General features: G+C 51.9%; 1 protein-coding gene across 1 annotated transcript in view; it reads right to left on the bottom strand.

The window, feature by feature from the left end:
- Nucleotides 1-1,211: 1,211 nt before the first annotated feature.
- Nucleotides 1,212-21,387, bottom strand: part of LOC144729235 (very-long-chain (3R)-3-hydroxyacyl-CoA dehydratase 2-like) — a 34,844-nt gene continuing 14,668 nt past the window's right edge. Inside the window, exons 5-7 of the mRNA XM_078609336.1 lie at nt 6,830-6,951; nt 6,003-6,181; nt 1,212-2,150 (exon numbers count right to left, since the gene is read on the bottom strand). Of these exons, the coding sequence (XP_078465462.1) occupies nt 2,071-2,150; nt 6,003-6,181; nt 6,830-6,951 (381 nt within the window). The 3' untranslated portion in view covers nt 1,212-2,070. The remainder of the gene's footprint in view (nt 2,151-6,002; nt 6,182-6,829; nt 6,952-21,387) is intronic.

Genomic DNA, 21,387 nt, shown 5'->3' with positions numbered 1-21,387 from the left:
CACACACACGTGTGCATGCGCACACACAAACAATTATTCCCAGTGCGAGGCTGACTCATTACATCTCGTGGGAAATTGCTCCACTGTACAAAATAGTTCCTCGGTTCAATTTGCAGGTGCGAGTCTGCGTTTCAAGTCAGTGTGAAAATATATATTCCATGTAAGCTGCTTCGTAATTGCGGGCGTTCATAAATCGCGTGTTCGTAAGTCGAGGAATGGCTGTGTAGTGGCGTTAATGATGGCACTAGACAGCACCAGCTACTACCCCAGGAGTGCGGCTGTGCGCCTGCAACCTCTCTCGTGGGGCCGGACCGAGTGCGGCATGCGAGCAGGCCCTAGGGGGCGTAGTCCTGGAGACAGGGTAGCAAGGGGGCCCGGAAAGGGGCTCGAGCGCTCGTGAGGGGGAGCCGGGAGCCTGCTGGATGAATCCTGGGGTCCTGCGCCTCGTCGTCTCCGAGTCTTCGGTCTTCGCTCGGCATCGTGGGTCAGGCAGCGTATTAGGCTCAGTGACCCGTTTGTGTAGTTAACTCGCTATTCACATAGTTAACAGTATAGTTTAGAGTTATCTCATGAGGGAAAGTTGTTAATAAACGTGTTGCCTCAAACTCCAGTGTGTCTCCAAGTACACCACTACACCTGTAATATCAAAAATATATACGTAATCGTGACTATTAATCGTAATGAATTGCGGGGGGTGGGGTCTGGTTAGCTAAGAGCGTGCGTCACTCTCATTGGCTGAGACAATGATTGGGGCGGGTACATTTCCTCAGCCAGCACTCTTGCGTGTTATCACTCCTGAGCATTGTTTCGATTTTTGAATTTTCTTAATTTTTTGGTAAAAATGTTCTCCAGGACAAAGAGAGCTATAATGAATCAGTGTTCTATGGGGTCGTGCTAATTGAGGTATGCCTGTATTACTATTATACAACTGACAAAAATCGGGAATTCGAATGTCCCTAGAAGACTTAGGTCTTAGGAAAACCTCGGTGCACAATTCTGGTTCTCAAGAGCTGCAACTCGAAATCTTCAACTGCTTAGTGTACAGCTGAAAACGGTATGAAAACTGGGTCTGGTTAAGATAATTATTCAAGAGATTCAATAATTGAGATCTCAGACAGAATGAAGACCGGAAAGCCTCTGCGGCCTTTAAGGACCGAGTCAGTGGCACTGCTGCTTAGACACTCAAGAGTAAAAAAACATGACAGCACAACTCCTTGGACACACCGAATCCGTATATTTTGAGAAATAGACTACATAAATCAGCAATCCAAAGTGTTCTGTAATAAATAACAACCCGGAGATAATTTCAACAATGAAATGGATCCATTGCATGAGAAGGTAAAAGCTGCCTTTGAAAGCATTCAACCAAGAAGTCTCGTTTCGTCTCTAACCGTACCGCATGGCGGCTCTGGGAGAGGGGAAGTTACACGGATCAGCTTTGCGAACCATGCCACCCCTGCACCGACTCCTTATCCTCCTGTGTCCTTGCAAGCAGACCACAATTATTGCCTATGGCACATGCAGCCACGTTTAAACAGACCACCAATTAAGTGTATGGATTTGCATTGATGGGGCACTTGCTTAAATACCTCGGGAACTCAGACCGCCTTACTTCACATCTCATCTCCACCATTCCAAAGCCCTGCCGCAGTCTAACTCAAGGGATCCCGCTGGCAGCTGTCCTCGTGCGGCGGCGTTAGGTGCCCAGAGCACAGGCCTACAAATGGGCATTAGCATCTGACAAGTCGGGGGGGGGGGCGATGTTGCTATAGTCTCTTTCCAATTAAGACATTTGCCAATAGTTTATCAAATATTATGATCTTGTACCGTGGCGCCAGCACACATGGCCTACCACTACTATGACAACGAGGTGTACTCCATTGTTCAGTTACAAGAGGAGGGCTCATTCTCTTGTGTGCCCACGTTGGAAAGTCGCCTCAGAAGGCCAAACGTGACTTGTCCAATTCAAGTAGGAGCTCACTCTCCGCGGGACCATGCAAAACACACGCGAGCTCATGCGCGGCGGGGTCGGGGTCACAATTGGGGTCGGGGGGTTCCGCGCGGCCAGGCTCAGTCAACCTTGTGCTCCTGCGCGACTCTCAGCACCAGCCGCCTCTCCCGCAACAGATGCGCGTAGAGCTGAATGAAGCCTGCGGATCAACACACACCAGGGGAAGGGACCGGGCAGGGGATGAAGCAGACGACATCAGAGAGGTGGAAGCAGCTGGAAACATAGCCACCGAATGACAGACTAAGCATGGCATCAGTCTACCCTCCTCGTATGTTTTGTCACATTTAGTCAGTTTACTGAGATAAAAACACATAATAGAGGCATGAGTCCAAATAATTGCATTTTAATATACTCTTTGGTTCTTTCGGTAAAGTCACGTAGGTATAAAATGAAATAAATTAAATCAAGACATTTCAGGCGCAACACAAGCGTCCGTCATTCGATGGGACAACCACAACAAGAAACAATTGCTGAAGTGGGCAAAAGGGGTGCTTGTGTCGAGAGGCTATATACAGGGAGGGAAAAACGTATTTGATCCTCTGATGATTTTGTACGCTTGCCCACTGACAAAGAAACGATCAGTCTATAATTTTAATGGTAGGTTTATTTGAACAGTGAGAGACAGAATAACAACAACAAGATCCAGAAAAACGCATGGCAAAAATGTTATAAATTGATTTGCATTTTAATAAAGGAAATAAGTATTTGACCCCTCTGCAAAACATGACTTAGTACTTGGTGGCAAAACCCTTGTTGGCAATCACAGAGGTCAGACGTTTCTTGTAGTTGGCCATCAGGTCATTAAGGGTTCAAGGCTGACGTTTGGCAACTCGAACCTTCAGCTCCCTCCATAGATTTTCTATGGGATTAAGGTCTGGAGACTGGCTAGGCCACTCCAGGACCTTAATTTGCTTCTTCTTGAGCCACTCCTTTGTTGCCTTGGCCGTGTGTTTTGGGTCATTGTCATGCTTGAATACCCATCCACGACCCATTTTCAATGCCCTGGCTAAGGGAAGGAGGTTCTCACCCAAGATTTGACGGTACATGGCCCCGTCCATCGTCCCTTTGATGCGGTGAAGTTGTCCTGTCCCCTTAGCAGAAACCCCCCCCCCAAAGCATAATGTTTCCACCTCCATGTTTGGCGGCGGAGATTATGTTCTTGGGGTCATAGGAAGCATTCCTCCTCCAAACACGGCGAGTTGAGTTGATGTCAAAGAGCTCCATTTTGGTCTCATCTGACCACAACACTTTCACCCAGTTGTCCTCTGAATTATTCAGATGTTCATTGGCAAACATCAGACGGGCATGTATGTGTGCTTTCTTGAGCAGGGGAACCTTGCGGGCGCTGCAGGATTTCAGTCCTTCACGGCGTAGTGTGTTACCAACTGTTTTCTTGGTGATTGTGGTCCCAGCTGCCTTGAGATCATTGACAAGATCCTGCCGTGTAGTTCTGGGCTGATTCCTCACCGTTCTCATGACCATTGGAACTCCACGAGGTGAGATCTTGCCTGGAGCCCCACGCCGAGGGAGATTGACAGTTATTTTGTGTTTCTTCCATTTGCGAATAATCGCACAAACAGTTGTCACCTTTTCACCAAGCTGCTTGGCGATGGTCTTGTAGCCCATTCCAACCTTGTCTAGGTCTACAATCTTGTCCCTGACATCCTTGGAGAGCTCTTTGGTCTTGGCCATGGTAGAAAGTTTGGAATCGGATTGATTGATTGCTTCTGTGAACAGGTGTCTTTTATACAGGTAACAAGCTGAGATTAGGAGCACTCCCTTTAAGAGTGTGCTCCTAATCTCAGCTCGTTACCTGTATAAAAGACACCTGGGAGCCAGAAATCTTTCTGATTGAGGGATCAAATACTTATTTCCCTCATTAAAATGCAAATCAATTTATAACATTTTTGACATGCGTTTTTCTGGATTTTGTTGTTGTTATTCTGTCTCTCACTGTTCAAATAAACCTACCATTAAAATTATAGACTGATCATTTCTTTGTCAGTGGGCAAACGTACAAAATCAGCAGGGGATCAAATACTTTTTTCCCTCACTGTAATTGAAGATTTAGTTCAACATGGACTGAACGCTGATGTTCCTACTCTGGTTAGGTACTGCCTTACCAACACTTACTTCACCTGGAATGGTACTTTCTACAAACAAAATGAAGGTACCCCTATGGGTTTCCCCTTATCACCAGTGATAGCGAATGTTTTCATGGAGAAATTTGAAACAGATACCATCCAGACATCCACCCTACGTCCTTCCTTGTGGAAGAGATATGTGGATGACACTTTTGTCATTTCGCCACATGGCCTGCCAGCACTGAACCAATTTCTCAACCACATCAATTCCATACACCCATCTATCAAATTCACCATGGAAGTGGAGAAGGATGATAAGCTACCATTCCTGATGTTTTGTTCGAGAAGAGACCTGATGGCTCGTTGGGACACTTTGTCTACAGGAAAGCCACCCACACAGATTCCTATCTGAAACCTGATTCCCACCACCATCCGGCACAGAAGAATTCCCTCATCAAAACACTACACCATAGGGTCCACTGCATTTTTGACCAACACCACCTAGCCAGTGAACTGGAACACGCACACCAGGCCCTCAAGATGAATGGGTACTCGGACCGCATTATTCGCAAACCTGTTTCTCCTCTACAAACTAAGTTGCTCCTGTGGTGATTCTTACATTGGGGAAACGAAACGGCATGTATTGGACCGTGTTCGCGAGCACAAGGCAGATCTGAAACACGGCAGGACTAATACCTCCGCTGTGGCTGACCATTGCTATAACGCTGTGGGCTCTCATGATATCGTTTTTTTCCGAGACCAAGGTGCTCTGCAAACCTTCCGGCTACTATCAAAGGTTTGTTCATGAAGCCATCCAGATATATAAACATAGATATAACTTAAACCACGAAGATGGATACAAATTGAGCAATCATTGGAATGATGTTATTAACCAGGTAAAACCTTAACTGCTTTATAGTTTGCCTTCATATCTGCATCTCCAGTTTTCTTCAGCCTCCTACCCACAGCCCCGCTTACTTCCCAGCCCCAGGATTTTACCGTGCTAGTTTCCTACCCCCAGCCCTGCTTACTTCCCAGCCCCGGCATTTTGCCGTGCTTATTTTCCTCCTACCCCCAGCCCCGCTTACTTCCTAGCCCCGGAATTTTGCCGCACTTGCAGCACCCCATCCTCCCTACCCCACACCCCCACCCTCTCTATCTCTCCTCCCTGGCTCCGCCCCCCCTCTCTTACCTATATAGCCTCTTGACACAAGCACCCCTTTTGCCCACTTCAGCAATTGTTTCTTGCTATGGGTGTCCCACCTGATGACGGATGCTTGTGTTGCGCCCGAAACGTCGTGATTTATTTTATACCTACGTGACTTTACCGAAAGAACAAAACAGTATGGATCCCTGCAGTGACGAAAACTTCAAATCTAGATTTAATTTTAATACGTACAATTTCATGCATATTAATCGATTTTAACTAATTGTATTCTTATGATGCTTGTTTATCCAGGAAAGCCTCACTGAGTCTCAAGTTTTTCATTGTAAGTGGGCAATATTGGCACTGCTACTGCTGTGCGTAATCCCAATTGAAGTAATTTGCAGGTACAGTACTTTTTCAGCATTGAGACACTTTGGCCAATACCAGTGACATGTTGTGTATGGGATTAGCAATGAGAGGAGACCGCAGAACCCAGATGAAACCCATGCAGAACAGAGGAAGAAAAGCACAAACTCCTCAGAGAGTGGCCCATTTCTGGTGGAATCAACCCCAGGGGCTTCTTGCTGAGGCACAGGGGTCACTACTGGAGTGCACGGCAATATTTAACATTGGAGGGAATGCGGTCACGTGAGAGGCACTCGTGTGCGGGATGACCTGATTGATTTGACCTTGTCGGTATAGCACCCCTTCCATGCCCCCACTGCTATCCACCAGCCCCAGCTGTGATGGCCAAGCGCACCAGGCACGTAGACGATCATGATGGCAATGAGGAAGGTGTGGTAGTCGAAGGAGAAGTTGTGCGCGTTGGGCATCGTGATGGAGTAGAGCCCCTTGCGCTGCACGTGGGGCAGCGCCGCGTGGATCGTCAGCAGCTCGCCCAGCACACCCAACGGGTAGAGCACAATGAAGAACGAGTATCTGCACACACGGGGGCTCATCAGCACTTGTGCAGCCGCGAGATGCCGCGGGCGTCAGGCGCTGCCCCCGGTGTCGTGCATGAATTCGCTTGTTGTTCACCACCGTTACCCGTAATGCTCTATCGCAACACACAACGAGTTTTTGTACAATATGGTGAACATTGCGCTCATCGGGAGTTCCATAGTTTATATGGAGTCGTCTTGCTAATCCAGCAGCATTTGTTAACAAGCCTGACTGCTGATGAGACGAATAATGTTGAATACGGTTCGTTTTTTTTATAGTTGCTGGACACTGATCAATACTGTAAAGCGGCCAGCAATAACCAGCGCGATTATTGTTGTAAGAGTTAAGAGGTTCGTTGAATACAGCATGGTTTTACGAGCTCGAGAAATGCGATAGTGGGAGAGAATTCCAGTCAAGCAGTGCTCTTCATTTACAAATGCAATGTATAGATTTGGCAACATAATGATGATCTGATATTATAACTTCCTGGATAGCGCACATGTAATACAACAACCCAATGGGTTAACAAACTCAAATCAAATCAAGAGGTGACAGACTCCACAACTCTCACAGTCTCCTCAAACTGGCTCGCGGTGACCTGTGACAAGCCACGCTGGAGGAGGCTCAGGAGAGTGTGGCGCACACCTCGCCCACTTGACGCAGTACGGGATGTACTGCAGAAGCGTGAACGTATAGAAGGAGTAGCGCACGATCTCCGTCACCATCCACGTCACGATGAACAGCAGCGTGCTCTCCTCGTTCTGCACCTACAGTGGCAGCAGTAGCAGATGTCACCAGCAGCAGCAACAGCGCACCAGGGAGCGGGACTCGACGGGGGGGGGGGGATCCCACAATGGTGAAAACAATCTCCGTGCAACAGTCAAGCACAACAGCCAGGCGGCCAGGTTGTATACACGTGTGCTAGACTGCACGCGTATGCTATTCACAATAGATTTTTCGTTTAGGCCATTCAAGGGTGATGTGATATTCTGACTTTCTGTATTGTTCATCTGGATCTTGTCTTGATGATGCAAGACGAAGTTTCAAGTGAAACGTTTTTCATCGAATTGCTCTCTAACTTTAATGGTATTAGCCAGAGGAAAAAATAATCGGCACCCTGTTAAACGCGAGTACACATTACTTTTTCTTTGGATATATCAGGTGGTGGAGGGTTTTCAAGACACAAATTGGTCAAATCCATTGTGGCCTAACCCGTGCCACTAATTTATGAATCGTATGATGTCTGCACTTCAGGTTCACATGCTGCATCCTCAGCCAATGTGGCCATCAGAGATCATTGGCCAATGATCACTGCCAGTGAGGCTGACAACACGGACCCCTGGGCAGAATTCGTCTCGCGTAACGCCCACAGGGGGGCTACGCGGGCAATCAAAATGTGCCTTCCCATATCAACCAAAATCGTCCGAGCAGGGTTTGAGGCTGGTATGTATCAAACGTGCAGGTGACTGCCTCCGAGGCTGGGGAGGTGCTGAGTTGTGTCTGTGGAGCTGCGAGGTGAAGCATCATCTCCGGTTTCCTCCCACAAGCTGCTCGTCAATGGTCATTATAAAGAGAACAAATATCGCAATGCAGGCCTCTGCCTACATTGCCTTGAGGTTCATGTAAAAAAAAAGTTATATTTAAAAAAACTTTTATGAAATGTACTAGTAATGGCAGAACTCCACGACTCCAGGAAGTGGCCCCGAAGCTTGCCATAGCGTAAGGAACCATGGCCAATTACAGGCAATGTCAGTTGACCATGGACAATTAGACCCAAGCCGAAACATAACATATAAAAAATGTTTAAAAATATATATTTTTATTTTTTTATGATAGAATATAGTATTGTCATTAGTATGACATAAGTATACCAAGTTTGCAGTCGATACCACATTGGGAAGTGGGTTAAAATTGAGTTACAAGATTTGAGGATACAACAACGACAACAACAACAGACAGAGTGAGTTAAAAGAAAGCGTGTAATAATTGTTTTTTTTTACAAATCCCATCAGGCGCATGGCCTTCAGGGAGATAAAACTTCAGCAGCGTTGGTTCAACACAATAAAAAACGGCTTCAATATTCAGTCAGGCTCTGCTTGAACCAATGCTGGTGAACTTCCAGATGTTTTTAGGCAGGGACCCTCTTTTAAAGCTCAATGCAAAATCATTTGATATACAACACAGAGTAATCACAAGCATCTTTGCTGAGAACATAAGCAACAGAATAAGTCGGCACTTTCCCTCCTTCCTATTATATGTCACCCCACGCATTTTTGTACACAACCTGTCAGCTACACGGCCTTCTGGGAGTTCACAAGTTCAGCAACATAATTTATATGCATTCATACTTTTCGATTTAAAGCTTTCGTGACTGCAGGGATTCATCTTCTTGGTTCTTTCGGTAAAGTCACGTAGAAGGAAAATAATAAAATAAAAAATATTAAAATAATTCTCACGACGTTTCGGCCACAACGCAAGCAGCCGTCTTCAGGTGGAGAACAGGTCTGTCAAGGAGAGCATTCAGACTCTGTCTCCTTGACAGACCTGTTCTCCACCTGAAGACGGCTGCTTGCATTGTGGCCGAAACGTCGTGAGAATTATTTTATTATGTTTTATTTTATTATTTTCCTTCTACGTGACTTTACCGAAAGAACCAAGAAGATGCATTCATACTCTTTGGTTATTTCGGTAAAGTCACGTAGGTAGAAAAATAATAGATCACGACGTTTTGATGGCAACACAAGCAACCGTCATCAGGTGAGACCAACACAGCAGGAGAACTGCTGACGAAGGAGAAAGAGCTGCTGCAACAAGAGGTTATATAAGGTAGGAGGCAAGCTGCTGATGCAAGCTGCTTCTAAAGGGTAGAAATGGGCGTCGCCCAAGAGTCATAAACGATTGCTGCGCATGAGACAAGGGGGAGATCGGCGGCGGGAGGATAGAGAGGGGGTGGGGCATAGATAAGAAAGGGGCTGCGCGTGCGACAAGGGGAAGATCAGCGGTGGCAGGACGAGAGAGAGGGGGTGGGGTATAGATAAGAAAGGGGCTGCGTGTGAGACAAGGGGGAGATCGGAGGCATGAGGAGAGAGAGAGGGGGTGGGGCATAGATAATCGGTGGAAGGGAGAGAGAGAAGCTGTGACTCAGAGAGTCGAGAATAGCTGCTAACATCAGCAGGCAGAAAGGGGAGCATAATCGCCAGTTATGACCTAAACCGGTTAATAACGTCCTTCCAATGATTGGTCAGTTTGTACCCATCTTCTCGGTTGAAATTGTGTTTGTGTTTATATATCTGGATGGCTTCATGGACAAATCTTTGATGGTAGCCTGAAGGTTTGCAGAGTACCTTGGTCTCGGAAAAACAATATCGTGTGAACCCACCGCGTTAAAACAGTAAACAGCTACGGCAGAGGTATTGGTTCTGCCGTGTTTCAAATCTGCCTTGTGTTCGCGAACACGGTCCGAGGCATATCGTTTCGTTTCCCCGATGTAACTGCTGCCGCAGACATAACTTAGTTTGAAGACACCAGGGTATTGCATGTCAGGAATCACATCCTTCACAGATGGGATCAAATCACAGATTTTGTCTACTGCATTGAATCGAACCTGGATCTTGTGTTATGTTCAAGATTTTGGAAATCTTTTTGGTAACACCTGCTATGTATGGCAGGGTGATGTTTTTTTGTTGGGTTCTCAGATGGTTCTCTCCCCATGGTTGGGGATACAGCTTTGCGGATTGTGCGTTCTGAATATTCATTCATCTTGAGGGTTTGGTGTACGTGCCCAAGCTCACTGGCTAGGTGGTGCTGGTCAGAAATACAATGGGCCCTATGGTGTAGTGTTTTGATGAAGGAGTTCTTCTGGGCTGGATGGTGGTGGGAATCAGGCTTTAGATAGGAATCAGTGTAGACAGAATGTCCCAACGAGCCATCAGGTCTCTTCTCAATCAAAACATCCAGGAATGGTAGCTTGCCATCATTTTCCACGTCCATGGTGAATTTGATAGATGGGTTCATCCTCTTATTTCTTTCGGTAAAGTCACGTAGGTAAAAAATGAAATCAAAATTAATAAAATAAAATAAAAATCACGACGTTTCGGAGGCAACACAAGTCTCCGTCATCAGGTGGGACCGTCACAGCCAGATTTGCTGCATCAAGTGAGGCAGGAATACAAGATGTAAGCCCGTAAATACAAGTTGAGGGGGGAGGAGAGGGGGGGGGAGCTTATCAAAATGTGGTAGCCAATGAATGGAACGTATCGGGAGGGGGGGGGGCTAAAAAAAGGTACGAAGTGATCGTAGGCGTGTATAGAATTGATGTGGTTGAGAAATTGGTTCAGTGCTGGCAGGCCATGTGGCCAGATGATGAACGTGTCATCTACGTATCTCTTCCACAAGGAAGGACGTAGGGTGGATGTCAGGATGGCATCTGTTTCAAATTTCTCCATGAAAACATTCGCGACCACTGGCGATAAGAGAGAACGCATAGGGGTACCTACATTTTGTTTGTAGAATGTACCATTCCAGGTGAAGTAAGTGTTGGTAAGGCAGTGCCTCACCAAACTTGGTACATCAAGATTCAGTCCCTGTTGGACCAAGTCTTCAATGATTGCAATGGTGTCAGGCACAGGTACCTTGGTGAACAAAGAGACTATATCGAAACTGACAAGCAAATCATCTGGAGACAGTGAGATGTCCTTGATTAGAGAGACCAAGCGAGCTGAGTTAAGTACAGCTGAGGTGGTCTTGCCCGTGAATGGAAGCAGGGTCTCAGACAGAAATCGGGCCAGTTTGTAGGTGGATGAGTTAATGGTGGATACGATAGGACGAAGTGGAGTACCTTCTTTATGGATTTTTGGAAGGCCATAAAATCTGGGTGGTCTAGCAGCCGAAATTTTAGAGAGAGCTGATTGGTCGGTTCGATTAGAGAAGTCGAATTAGTGTTGATATTGTAAGTTTTCGTGGCCAGGCGGTTGGTAGGATCTCTGTTGATATTGGTATAACTGCCATCATTAAGAAGGTCCTGCATTTTCTTGTATGTGGTTTTATCCATGATGATAGTGGCATTGCCCTTGTCGGCTGAGAGGATAACAATATCATCTCTTTCTCAATTGAGCGAGTTAAAAATGCTCATCCTTGCTGATGTTACTAATAGGATTTTTAGCGTTTTAAGATATTGCCACGTCTGCCGGAATGTGTCCCAAACCTTTGAGGGCTATGTCGACCTGGAAAATGATATCATTCACTGGGAAGTGTTTAGGGGTGACTGCGAAATTCAACCCTTTAGCCAGTACCGATTTTAGGCTGCCAGAAATTGGGCTGTTACTCTGATTGATAACAATCTTGTTAACATCTAACTTTTTTACGTGTGGCTCTGGATTCTTTTTTGACAAGAAGTTTAATTTAGGAATCAGATTAACTTTACATTTGATTGACATTGTAGCGGCTGAAGAAACAGTCATGTTATCTACTTGATCCCAATCCGATGTGGACATTTTATCTGTTAATGCTAAGTATGATTGTAAGAGAATCTTGTCTAAATGATCAAGTTCAAATTGGAGCAGTCTTATTCTCTCTGAGATTAGAGCTAGGCTGGCCCTGAACAAGATCCGTTTAGCGTTAGGAGAAGTGACAGCAGCAGATGTGAGTGTAAAGGCGATTGGTATTATCTTGTTGTCGAGGCATCTCTTCAGAAAGGTGAGCGACTCGATCAGGTGAGCCTTCTTGTCTCACAGTCTGTTAAAATATCTAACAGTTGTGTGGAAACCCTCCCCGTAGAGGCGGTTCAATCTTGATTTGAAGCTTTCGTGACTGCAGGAATCTATACTCTTTGGTTCTTTCGGTAAAGTCACGTCGGTAGAAAAATAATAGATCACGACGTTTCGATCGCAACACAAGAAACCGTCATCAGGTGAGACCAACACAGCAGGGGAACTGCTGACAAAGGAGAAAAAGCTGCTGCAACAAGAGGTTATATAAGGTAGGAGGCAAGCTGCTGATGCAGGCTGCTTCTCAAGGGTAGAAATGGGCGTAGCCCAAGAGTCATAAACGACTGCTGCGCAGGGGGAGATCGGCGGCGGGAGAATAGAGAGGGGGTGGGGCATAGATAAGAAAAGGGCTGCGCATGCGACAAGGGGGAGATCGGCGGCGGGAGGATAGAGAGGGGGTGGGGCATAGATAAGATTCATTAATCCCTCTCTTCACACGTGAAGGGCTCACAAGTGACGCCATCACATCTATCCCTCTATTTAAGGAACGAAACAGGATTCTCCACAAATCTGGCAGTCCGCCTGATGATGCTAGTTGTAATTACTAGCGAAACATCGTACTAAAATTATAATTTTTGTGGATTTGCTTACCAACACACCAGTGTGCTGGACTAGAAACGAATTGGCATGTTCTGTTTATATGACAAACCTTACTAATTAGCTGTGGCAGGTGATGCCGGTTTAACGATACACTTATATTTACGCGATCTAACCCAAAAAACATATATTATGGATTTAGCAACATTGGTTCAACACAAGCCTCTGTGAGGCGCTCCTGGGTGGATAACGTGCATCACCAGGCGTGGGATTGAAGGCGGGGCTTAGTCACCGGGGGGTGAATATAAGCCAGGGGCGCAGCAGCATGTGGAGTTGGCGTGTGAAGATCAAGAGGAGCTCCCCGTCGCTGCTACCCCGCCACCTCCACCTGCCACATGGCGGCTCGACTTTCAGCCGCTCAGCCGCTCCCAGCGCGCCGTCAGCTAGCGGCGTGTTGGTGAGCGCCACGTGGCACGGGGCAGCGCAGCCACCCGAGTGGATAACATCTGCAGCGAGAGAGAGAATCTGAAGCTGTACCGAATAATTGATTAGTAAATAACTTGAAGTTCTACCGTGTCGGAGCCACTCATTACATGTGTATCAGTCTATGTGTGTGCGACTCGATGTGTGTGTATGGATCGGCCTCGGGTACCGTTGCTAAGAGGTGGCCGGCTTCGCAGACACAATGGAGGAAATTGGCTTGTAGGGTTGTTGCTGCGGCGATGGGATCATCGACAGTCGCTGCCACCATTCAGGGTGTTGATGTACGCGTTTTGGTTGACACGGGGGCATTAGCTACGATCATTTCCGATGTTATCTTTCAATTGTTGTTGATTCCTGCGTCGAATGTTCGCCCGGTATATGATGTTTGTGTTGCGGCTAACGGGGGTAGTATTGGCATCATTGGCAAGGTTGACGTGTGTATCGCCATTGGGGATATTCGTGCGTCGGGGACCATATTGATTTCGCTGGCTCGCTCGCGGGTGAGTCAGGATCTGGCAAGGAGGGTCGAGTTTTTGCCCATGAGGGGTTATTAATCTGACAAGATAGTATATACCCTTCAGAGGGATTACTATTGGCCGGGTATGACATCTGACATCATTAGTGCACTTCGAGCGTGCACCGAGTGTGCCCGGCAGCATTACATTCCACCTTTACATACCATCTCTGTCATGCGCGTCAATGAATTGGTTGCCCTAAATGGGTTGGGCCCGTTCCCTTTGACGCCTCGTGGGAATAAATATCTTCTCATCGGCGTGGAATATTTTTCACGCTGGCCTGTGGTGTGGCCCTTGCCAGATCAATCCGCTTTATCCATCGTTGACGCCTTTGTGAACGGCTATGTGATGGATAAAGGGGCGCCGGAAAAGTTGCTGTGATGCCACCGCCACGAAGCCGTTCGGCAGGCGCCCCATCTGCGACCTCGCCACCACCAAGCGACGGAGCCGACCCCGCGTCCCCCTCACCTCACCTCACATGAACACACCCGCACGCATTTCCCCCCACCCATAGAGCTGAAAGGGGAGGTCACCTGATCGACCGGTTTTAATCCGAGAAGCCCTTATCGGGATTGACTTTTACGGTTTCTGGCGACCAGGGAATTGGACGACCTCCCCCCGACGCTACTTTGCACCACGGCGCTGCGACCGGCCTCAAGATGGTATGGTCGCGGCGAAGGGCATTCAGCCACCGCGGTTGAAACGCATCCCCCCACACACACCCCCACGGGTCGACGAGACAGGCAGAGGAGGGATGGGGCGGCATAGTTTAGGGTGCGCAATTGATAGGGCAGGTGGTGGGGACATGCGGAGGCTCCGCGCTTAACTTCCACAGCGGGCCGTGGTGATGGACGCCGCTGCATGGTGCGCAGGAGCACGGCGCCATGCATGAGAAGGGGATCAATTGGAATCGCCGCCGCAGCACATCCGATTAGCATATCAAAGGCGCCCGGAACCGCCGGGCGCGTGCCAGCGGGCGCGAGCCAATTGTTAAGGAAAAACTGAGGGCCGCCACCCCGCTCGGAGCCGCATCCCTTTGATGTAGGGAGGATAAAAAGGGGGCGCAAAGGGGAAATCGCTCTCACTCCAGCGCCAGGCGACAGGACGCTCTCCAGTCCAGCGACCCGAACGTCCGTGAGACGCATCGAGGTGCGCTGCGAGTACGGGATCAACGAACCGCCGTGGGCACCTAACAGTGAGTAAGAAGGTGAAGTAGGATCATAGCCGATAAATAGAGAATAGGTTCAGGGGTGGTAGAATAGGCCAGCCTCGTCGACCCATACTGACTCCACAACCAGTCCCAGGTAGCAAGCAATAAATCCTTAATAGCTGACCGGGTCTCCGTGTGATCTCGCTGAGAGGTGGGAACGCGTGTGGTGCTGTGTACACAGCGGCTTGCCACGCGGGAGCGTTGCGTAGATCGGCGCACGAGTGGGTGTCGCGTGTGTGCAGGTGTGTGCGCTCGTAGTGTGGGGGAAGGGGTCGGTGCGTCCGCAGGTCCCCGCTCCGTCTATCGCCGCAGGGACTCGCGCAGTGTGAGGGCAGCATCATTCGCCCTCCGACCCCTGACCCCCGTTTAATAGCGCATGATTCGTGGAGAGACAACGCAGCGTTTGCAGGTGAACGAGAGCGTGCGGCGAGCTATGCCTCTCACACGAGCTCGCGGAGGGACGGACCTGGGAGGGGAGCCGTTGGGCGATGAGCCCAGCGACGGCAGCAGCTGCTCGCAGAGTAGCGAGGGGTCGACGAACGGCAGAGCCCCTGCCATAGGCACGGAGCAGGGAGGGACTTCGGGGACCAGCGGCCCCAACAATTTGGTGTCAGAAGTCGTACGAACCCTCACATCTTCACGGGAAGGTAGCGCGCTACTCCACGCAAAGGTAAGGCATGTGTTCACCGGCCAGGGGACCCCCACATGGAAAGCGTTCTCCCGCAATATCATAGGGGCTAAACAGCTTAATGGCTGGTCGGACGCGCAGGCGTTACCACAACTTATGTTGAACTTCGATGGGCGGGCAGCCGACTTTGTAGAGGCACTACCCGAAAGCGTGCAAACCCAACTAGAAGAACTAATGCGTAGATTAGACCTGCGTTTAGGCACGCGCAACGCGATGCGGGCAAAGACGGCCTTAGAGGTGCGCCGACGCCAACCTGGTGAGAACTTCCAAGACTACGCCGAGGACGTGCGATCACTTACCCGGATCGCCCGTTCAGAGTTTGCGAAGGAGGTCATTGACGCGCTAGCTGCAGACAAGCTACTCAGGTACATAGCTCGCACCGCGTGGTGGCAGCCGAAAAGGGGTAGTGCAGGCCTCCCCTTCGATACCCTAGTCGAGCAAGCACTGGAGTGTGAGGAGCTCTCCAGCGAACGCGCGCAGCTCCGAGGGTCGGGACAGGAGTACACCGTGGCGAGCCTTATCCCTGACGAGGAGGAGGATGAGGAGGAGCCCGCCAGCCCAATAAGGAGATGAGCAAGAGAGCCCCAGAGACCCCGCGAGACAACCCCGGGGTGGGTAGCCGGGTTACAGACCAGCATGGGAGATATTGACGGTAAGATAACCCAAGTACGCGAGGAAGCAAATAAAAATATGAAGACCCTCCAGTATGAGATGGGTGAACTACGTTCCACAGTAGGGGGGCTAGCCGGGAGGGTGTCCCAATTAGAGTCCGATTTGGGACAACTGCGTACTGGGGGAGGGAGAGGGAGCGGACAGGGGACCCGCTACGGAGACCCCCCCCTCCCCGGGCATGTTATATGTGCGACCGCCGAGGGCATCTAGTGAGAGACTGTCCTGAAATCACCCGAGCTAGGCAGACGCGGGGGTTAAACTCCAACGCCCCCTAGAAAGCGGACCAACTAGGGGTGCAATCGATGCGGTCCTGATACAAATAGACGATAATGAGAATAATGGCGAGCGAGTGATCTCCACACAGGTTCCAGCAACAATGCCCACGGAAACGGTGACTCCTGGCGACGGGCTGCGGGAGCTGGTGGCGGGGATCACGGGGGCCACGTCGCTGGTGGAAGGGGAGGTAAACGGAATGCGTACCTGAATCCTGCTGGACACGGGGGCGGTGGCCTCGCTCGTGAGCGCAGCGCACTGCAGCGCGATCGGGGTCGACGTGCGTCACCTGCAGGCACCGGACCGCGCGCTGCACACGGCGAGCGGAGCCGGAATGGGGCTGCTGGGGAGAGCCACCCTAGAGGTCTGCATAGGCAGTCAGGTGTGCACCCAGGAGTTCTACGTGTCGAGTGCGTTGTGTCACGAGTGTATCGCAGGTACCGACCTCTTAGAACAGCTGGGACTCAACGTGCAACCCCGCCAGCGATGCGCCACCATGGAGAGCAACGGCGAGCGGATACCATTCCTGGGACGAGAACCGACGCGCCCCCACTTCGCACCTGTGGCCGCTATCCTGGCGACGGCAGTCACCATCGGGCCGCTCACCGAGATGCTGGTGCCAGTGGCAACATCCCCCACCGACCCCGCGCTCCGACCATCAGCTGAGGTAATGCTAACTCCTCACCCGGAGTTGGCAAAACGGTATGGGATCGTGGGATCCGCCACGTTGGTAAACGCAGATGGGGACCGATTGTTTATGCAGATGTTTAACCCCCACAGTACCCCAGCGATACTGCGACGGCGCACCCCGATAGCCACCGTACAACCCCTGCACGCACGCCACTCTAACGACTCGGTGTTCGCACTCTGGGCTGAGGACACCGGTCATCCTGAGGGTGACCAGGACCTGGCCTGGCGAGTCGACCCGACTCCCCGAGCCGAGGTCGTTCCCCTGCTCGACGCGTTACATGTACCATGGGCGGATTTACCTAAGGGAGAGGCCGATCGGCTGCGCGAGTTACTGTGGGAGTATGCCGACGTGTTCAGCGAACACGACTCAGACGTGGGTCGGACCGACCTTGTTAAGCACCAAATTGACACTGGTGCAGCCCGACCCATCAAACTCCCTGCGTACCGAGTGGGCGCACCCAAACGCACCCAGATCAAAGAGTCGGTTGGGGACATGCTTCGCGATAACATAATTCAGCCCTCGGCGAGCCCCTGGTCAGCCCCGGTGGTACTAGTAACGAAAAAGGATGGGTCAACCCGGTTCTGCGTCGATTACCGTAAATTGAACGCAGTCACACTCGGCGACGCCTTCCCCATACCCCGCATCGACGACACTTTTGACAGCCTCGCCGGAGCGCGATATTTTTCCACCCTCGATCTTGCGTCCGGGTACTGGCAGGTGGAGATGGCGGAGGAGGATCGGCCGAAAACCGCCTTCACCACCCCGAAGGGACTATTCGAGTTTCGAGTACTCCCGTTCGGACTCACCAATGCGCCCGCGACGTTCCAGCGGCTGATGGAGTTGGTGATGCGGGGCTTGCAATGGGAACAGTGCATGATTTACCTGGATGACGTGATAGTGTTCAGTAGATCTTTGTCTGAGCATTGGTCCAGGTTACGAGAGGTATTCCAGCGACTGCGAGCGGCTCATCTCAAGCTCAAGCCACGTAAGTGTTACATCGCACAACGCGAGGTGGGGTACCTCGGGCACCGCGTCAGCGAGGCAGGCGTGCACACCGATCGGGAGAAGGTACGCGCCGTAGTGGAGTGGCCACGGCCAAGGAATCTGACGGAGATCAGATCATTTTTAGGGCTCGCCAACTATTATCGTCGATTTGTAAAGGGATTCAGCGAGATTGCATGCCCCCTCACCCAACTCACCTCCCCTAAACACCCCTATCAGTGGACGGGGGCCTGCCAGACGGCCTTCACCACTCTCAAAGACCACCTCACCCACGCCCCCACCCTCGCTTTCCCCGATTTTACCACCGTTTTATTTTGGACACCGATGCCTGCAGCAGCGGGCTGGGCGCGGTGTTGTCACAGGTACAGGATGGGACGGAACGAGTCATCGCGTACGCCAGCCAGACCTTGAGTGGGGCCGAACTGAACTATTGCGTGACCCGCCAAGAGTTGTACGCCGTGATTTTCGCATGTAAGCAGTTCCGGCCGTATTTGTACGGCAGGAAATGTCGCGTACGCACTGACCATTATGCTCTGCAGTTTCTTCTTACATTCAAGGAGCCGCGGGGGCAGATGGCCCGGTGGTTGGCGCAGTTGCAGGAGTACAACCTGCAAATCGAGTATCGGGCTGGCCGGACGCATGCAAACGCGGACGCCTTGTCGAGGCGGCCCACGGTGTACGCCGAGACAAGGGCGGAGGAGGCCTGCCCATGTTTCACGGGGGGACGCTGCCGGCAGGCAACGGACCCCCGAGGGGCCGCGGCCACTGACCCCCCCCCAGCGAGAGAGAGTGCAGTGTGCGCCACAGAGACCCTCACAGGTGGCACCGAGGATCCCGTCGACCGCCCGGCAAGCGTGGGACCCACGGCTCGGGACCCGGCGGATCACACCGCCCCGATCGGACGGATCCAGGAGGACGTCGGCTGCGCCTTCCCGGGCCTGAACGACGAGCAGCTGAGACAGACCCAGCAGCAGGATCCCGATCTGGCGGCAGTGGAGGCGTCACTGCGGGAGGAAAAGAGCGCCCTACCAGGACCCTGGAGCGGTTTGTATGCCCGGTTGTGTGTGCAGAACAGAGTGGTACGGGAGTTAACCGAGGCCGGCCAGCCGGGGTGCATCTGTGTTCCTGCCTAGGTGCGACCCCAGCTGCTACGGCTGGTGCATGACCACCCACTCGGGGGCCACGATAGGGAACGACGCACTCGAGAGACCCTGCGTCGCCAGGATCTCTGGCCCAAATTGGCACAAGATGTGGCGGCCTGGGTACAGGGCTGCCGCGCCTGTCAGCAGTGCGGGCCGAAACCGGCACGATACCAGGTACCCCTAAGGCCGTTGCGCGTCAGCCGCACGAATCAGCTGGTCGGGATCGACCTACAGGGGCCATTCCCGCGATCCCATCGAGGCAACCAGTATATCCTAGTCACAGTAGAGTATTTCACCCGCTACCCCGTGGCAGTGGCCATCCCTGATAAAACGGCCTTGGTGGTGGCCCGGGTATTTGTGGAACATTACGTACTTAAGCACGGGATCCCAGAACGAGTCCTCACCGACCAGGGTAGCGAGTTCGAGGCCGAGCTGTTCCAGGCACTGTGCCGAGAATTCGGAATCCAGAAGGACCGAACCACAGCGTACCACCCCCAAGCGAACGGTATGGTAGAGCGCATGAATCAGACCCTAGCGGGGAAACTCAAACGTATGGCGGCCGCAAATCAACGGGATTGGGACGAACACCTCCCCTATGCCCTTTTCGCCTACGCCACCACTGTACACACGTCGACGGGACAAACCCCGTTTTTAATGATGTTCGGCCGTGAGTCTCGTTTACCCGCAGATCTGCTATTCGGCGTTCCTTCCCCCCAGCCGGAGGAGGGAAGCCGCCCCGTGGAACACCTGTTGGAGACCCTGCGAGAAGCCCGAGGCCGAGCATACCCACAAGGGGAAGCCGCGCATCGGCGGCAGGAACAGGGCACCCGACCCCGCATGGAACCCCCCTTATTCCTGACAGGCGCTAAGGTATGGCTACACACCCCTTGTGTCAGGGCCGGGCAGGTGGGGAAACTGACGACCTACTGGCAGGGACCCTGGACCGTGGTGCGGCAGATCTCCCCCTGGACGGTACTAATTTATGGCGGGGAGAGGGGTCGAGAGACGGTGGTCAACGTCCGCCGCTTAAAACCGTGGAAAGCGGCCCCTGCGAGAGAGAACCCCGTCACCCGAAGGCCCCGAAATCCTGGAGTACCCGCACCCCTCGTGTTGGTGGGCCTCGCACACTACATGGGCCCCGCCGGGCCCCCGAGACGCCCCTAAACCCTTCCGCTGCTGAGTTTGTGCCCCAGCCCACAGGTGCCGGAGGACGGGGAGAGCCGCTGGAGTGGAGGAGGAGGCCGCCGCAGGAGCTACAGAGGACGGAACCACCCGCCCCGAAACCAGCCACAAGGTCCGGACGGATCCCCCGGACCCCGCAACGTTTCCTCGTGGGCGCGGCCCAAGCAAGGTGCTCCAGTCAACCCAGGACGGGGACTGGCACCTAGGGGGGCTGTGTGATGCCACCGCCACGAAGCCGTTCGGCAGGCGCCCCATCTGCGACCTCGCCACCACCAAGCGACGGAGCCGACCCCGCGTCCCCCTCACCTCACCTCACATGAACACACCCGCACGCATTTCCTCCCACCCATAGAGCTGGAGGGGGAGGTCACCTGATCGACCGGTTTTTATCCGAGAAGCCCTTATAGGGATTGACTTTCACGGTTTCCGGCGACCAGGGAATTGGACGACCTCCCCCCGACGCTACTTTGCACCACGGCGCTGCGACCGGCCTTAAGATGGTATGGTCGCGGCAAAGGGCATTCGGCCACCGCGGTTGAAACGCATCCCCCCACACACACCCCCACGGGTCGACGAGACAGGCAGAGGAGGGATGGGGCGGCATAGTTTAGGGTGCGCAAATGATAGGGCAGATGGTGGGGACATGCGGAGGCTCCGCGCTTAACTTCCGCAGCGGGCCGTGGTGATGGACGCCGCTGCATGGTGCGCAGGAGCACGGCGCCATGCATGAGAAGGGGATCAATTGGAATCGGCGCCGCAGCACATCCGATTAGCATATCAAAGGCGCCCGGAATCACCGGGCGCGTGCCAGCGGGCACGAGCCAATTGTTAAGGAAAAACTGAGGGCCGCCATCCCGCTCGGAGCCGCATCCCTTTGATGTAGGGAGGATAGAAAGGGGGCGCAAAGGGGAAATCGCTCTCACTCCAGCGCCAGGCGACAGGACGCTCTCCAGTCCAGCGACATGAACGTCCGTGAGATGCATCGAGGTGCGCTGCAAGTACGGGATCAACGAACCGCCGTGGGCACCTAACAGTGAGTAAGA

The sequence above is a fragment of the Lampetra planeri genome, chromosome 31 (genome assembly GCF_965212315.1).
Source record: "Lampetra planeri chromosome 31, kcLamPlan1.2.h2, whole genome shotgun sequence".
Taxonomy (NCBI): Eukaryota; Metazoa; Chordata; class Hyperoartia; order Petromyzontiformes; family Petromyzontidae; genus Lampetra; species Lampetra planeri.
Note: the sequence above shows the minus strand (reverse complement) of the source record. Positions and strands in the feature narration are given on the sequence as shown.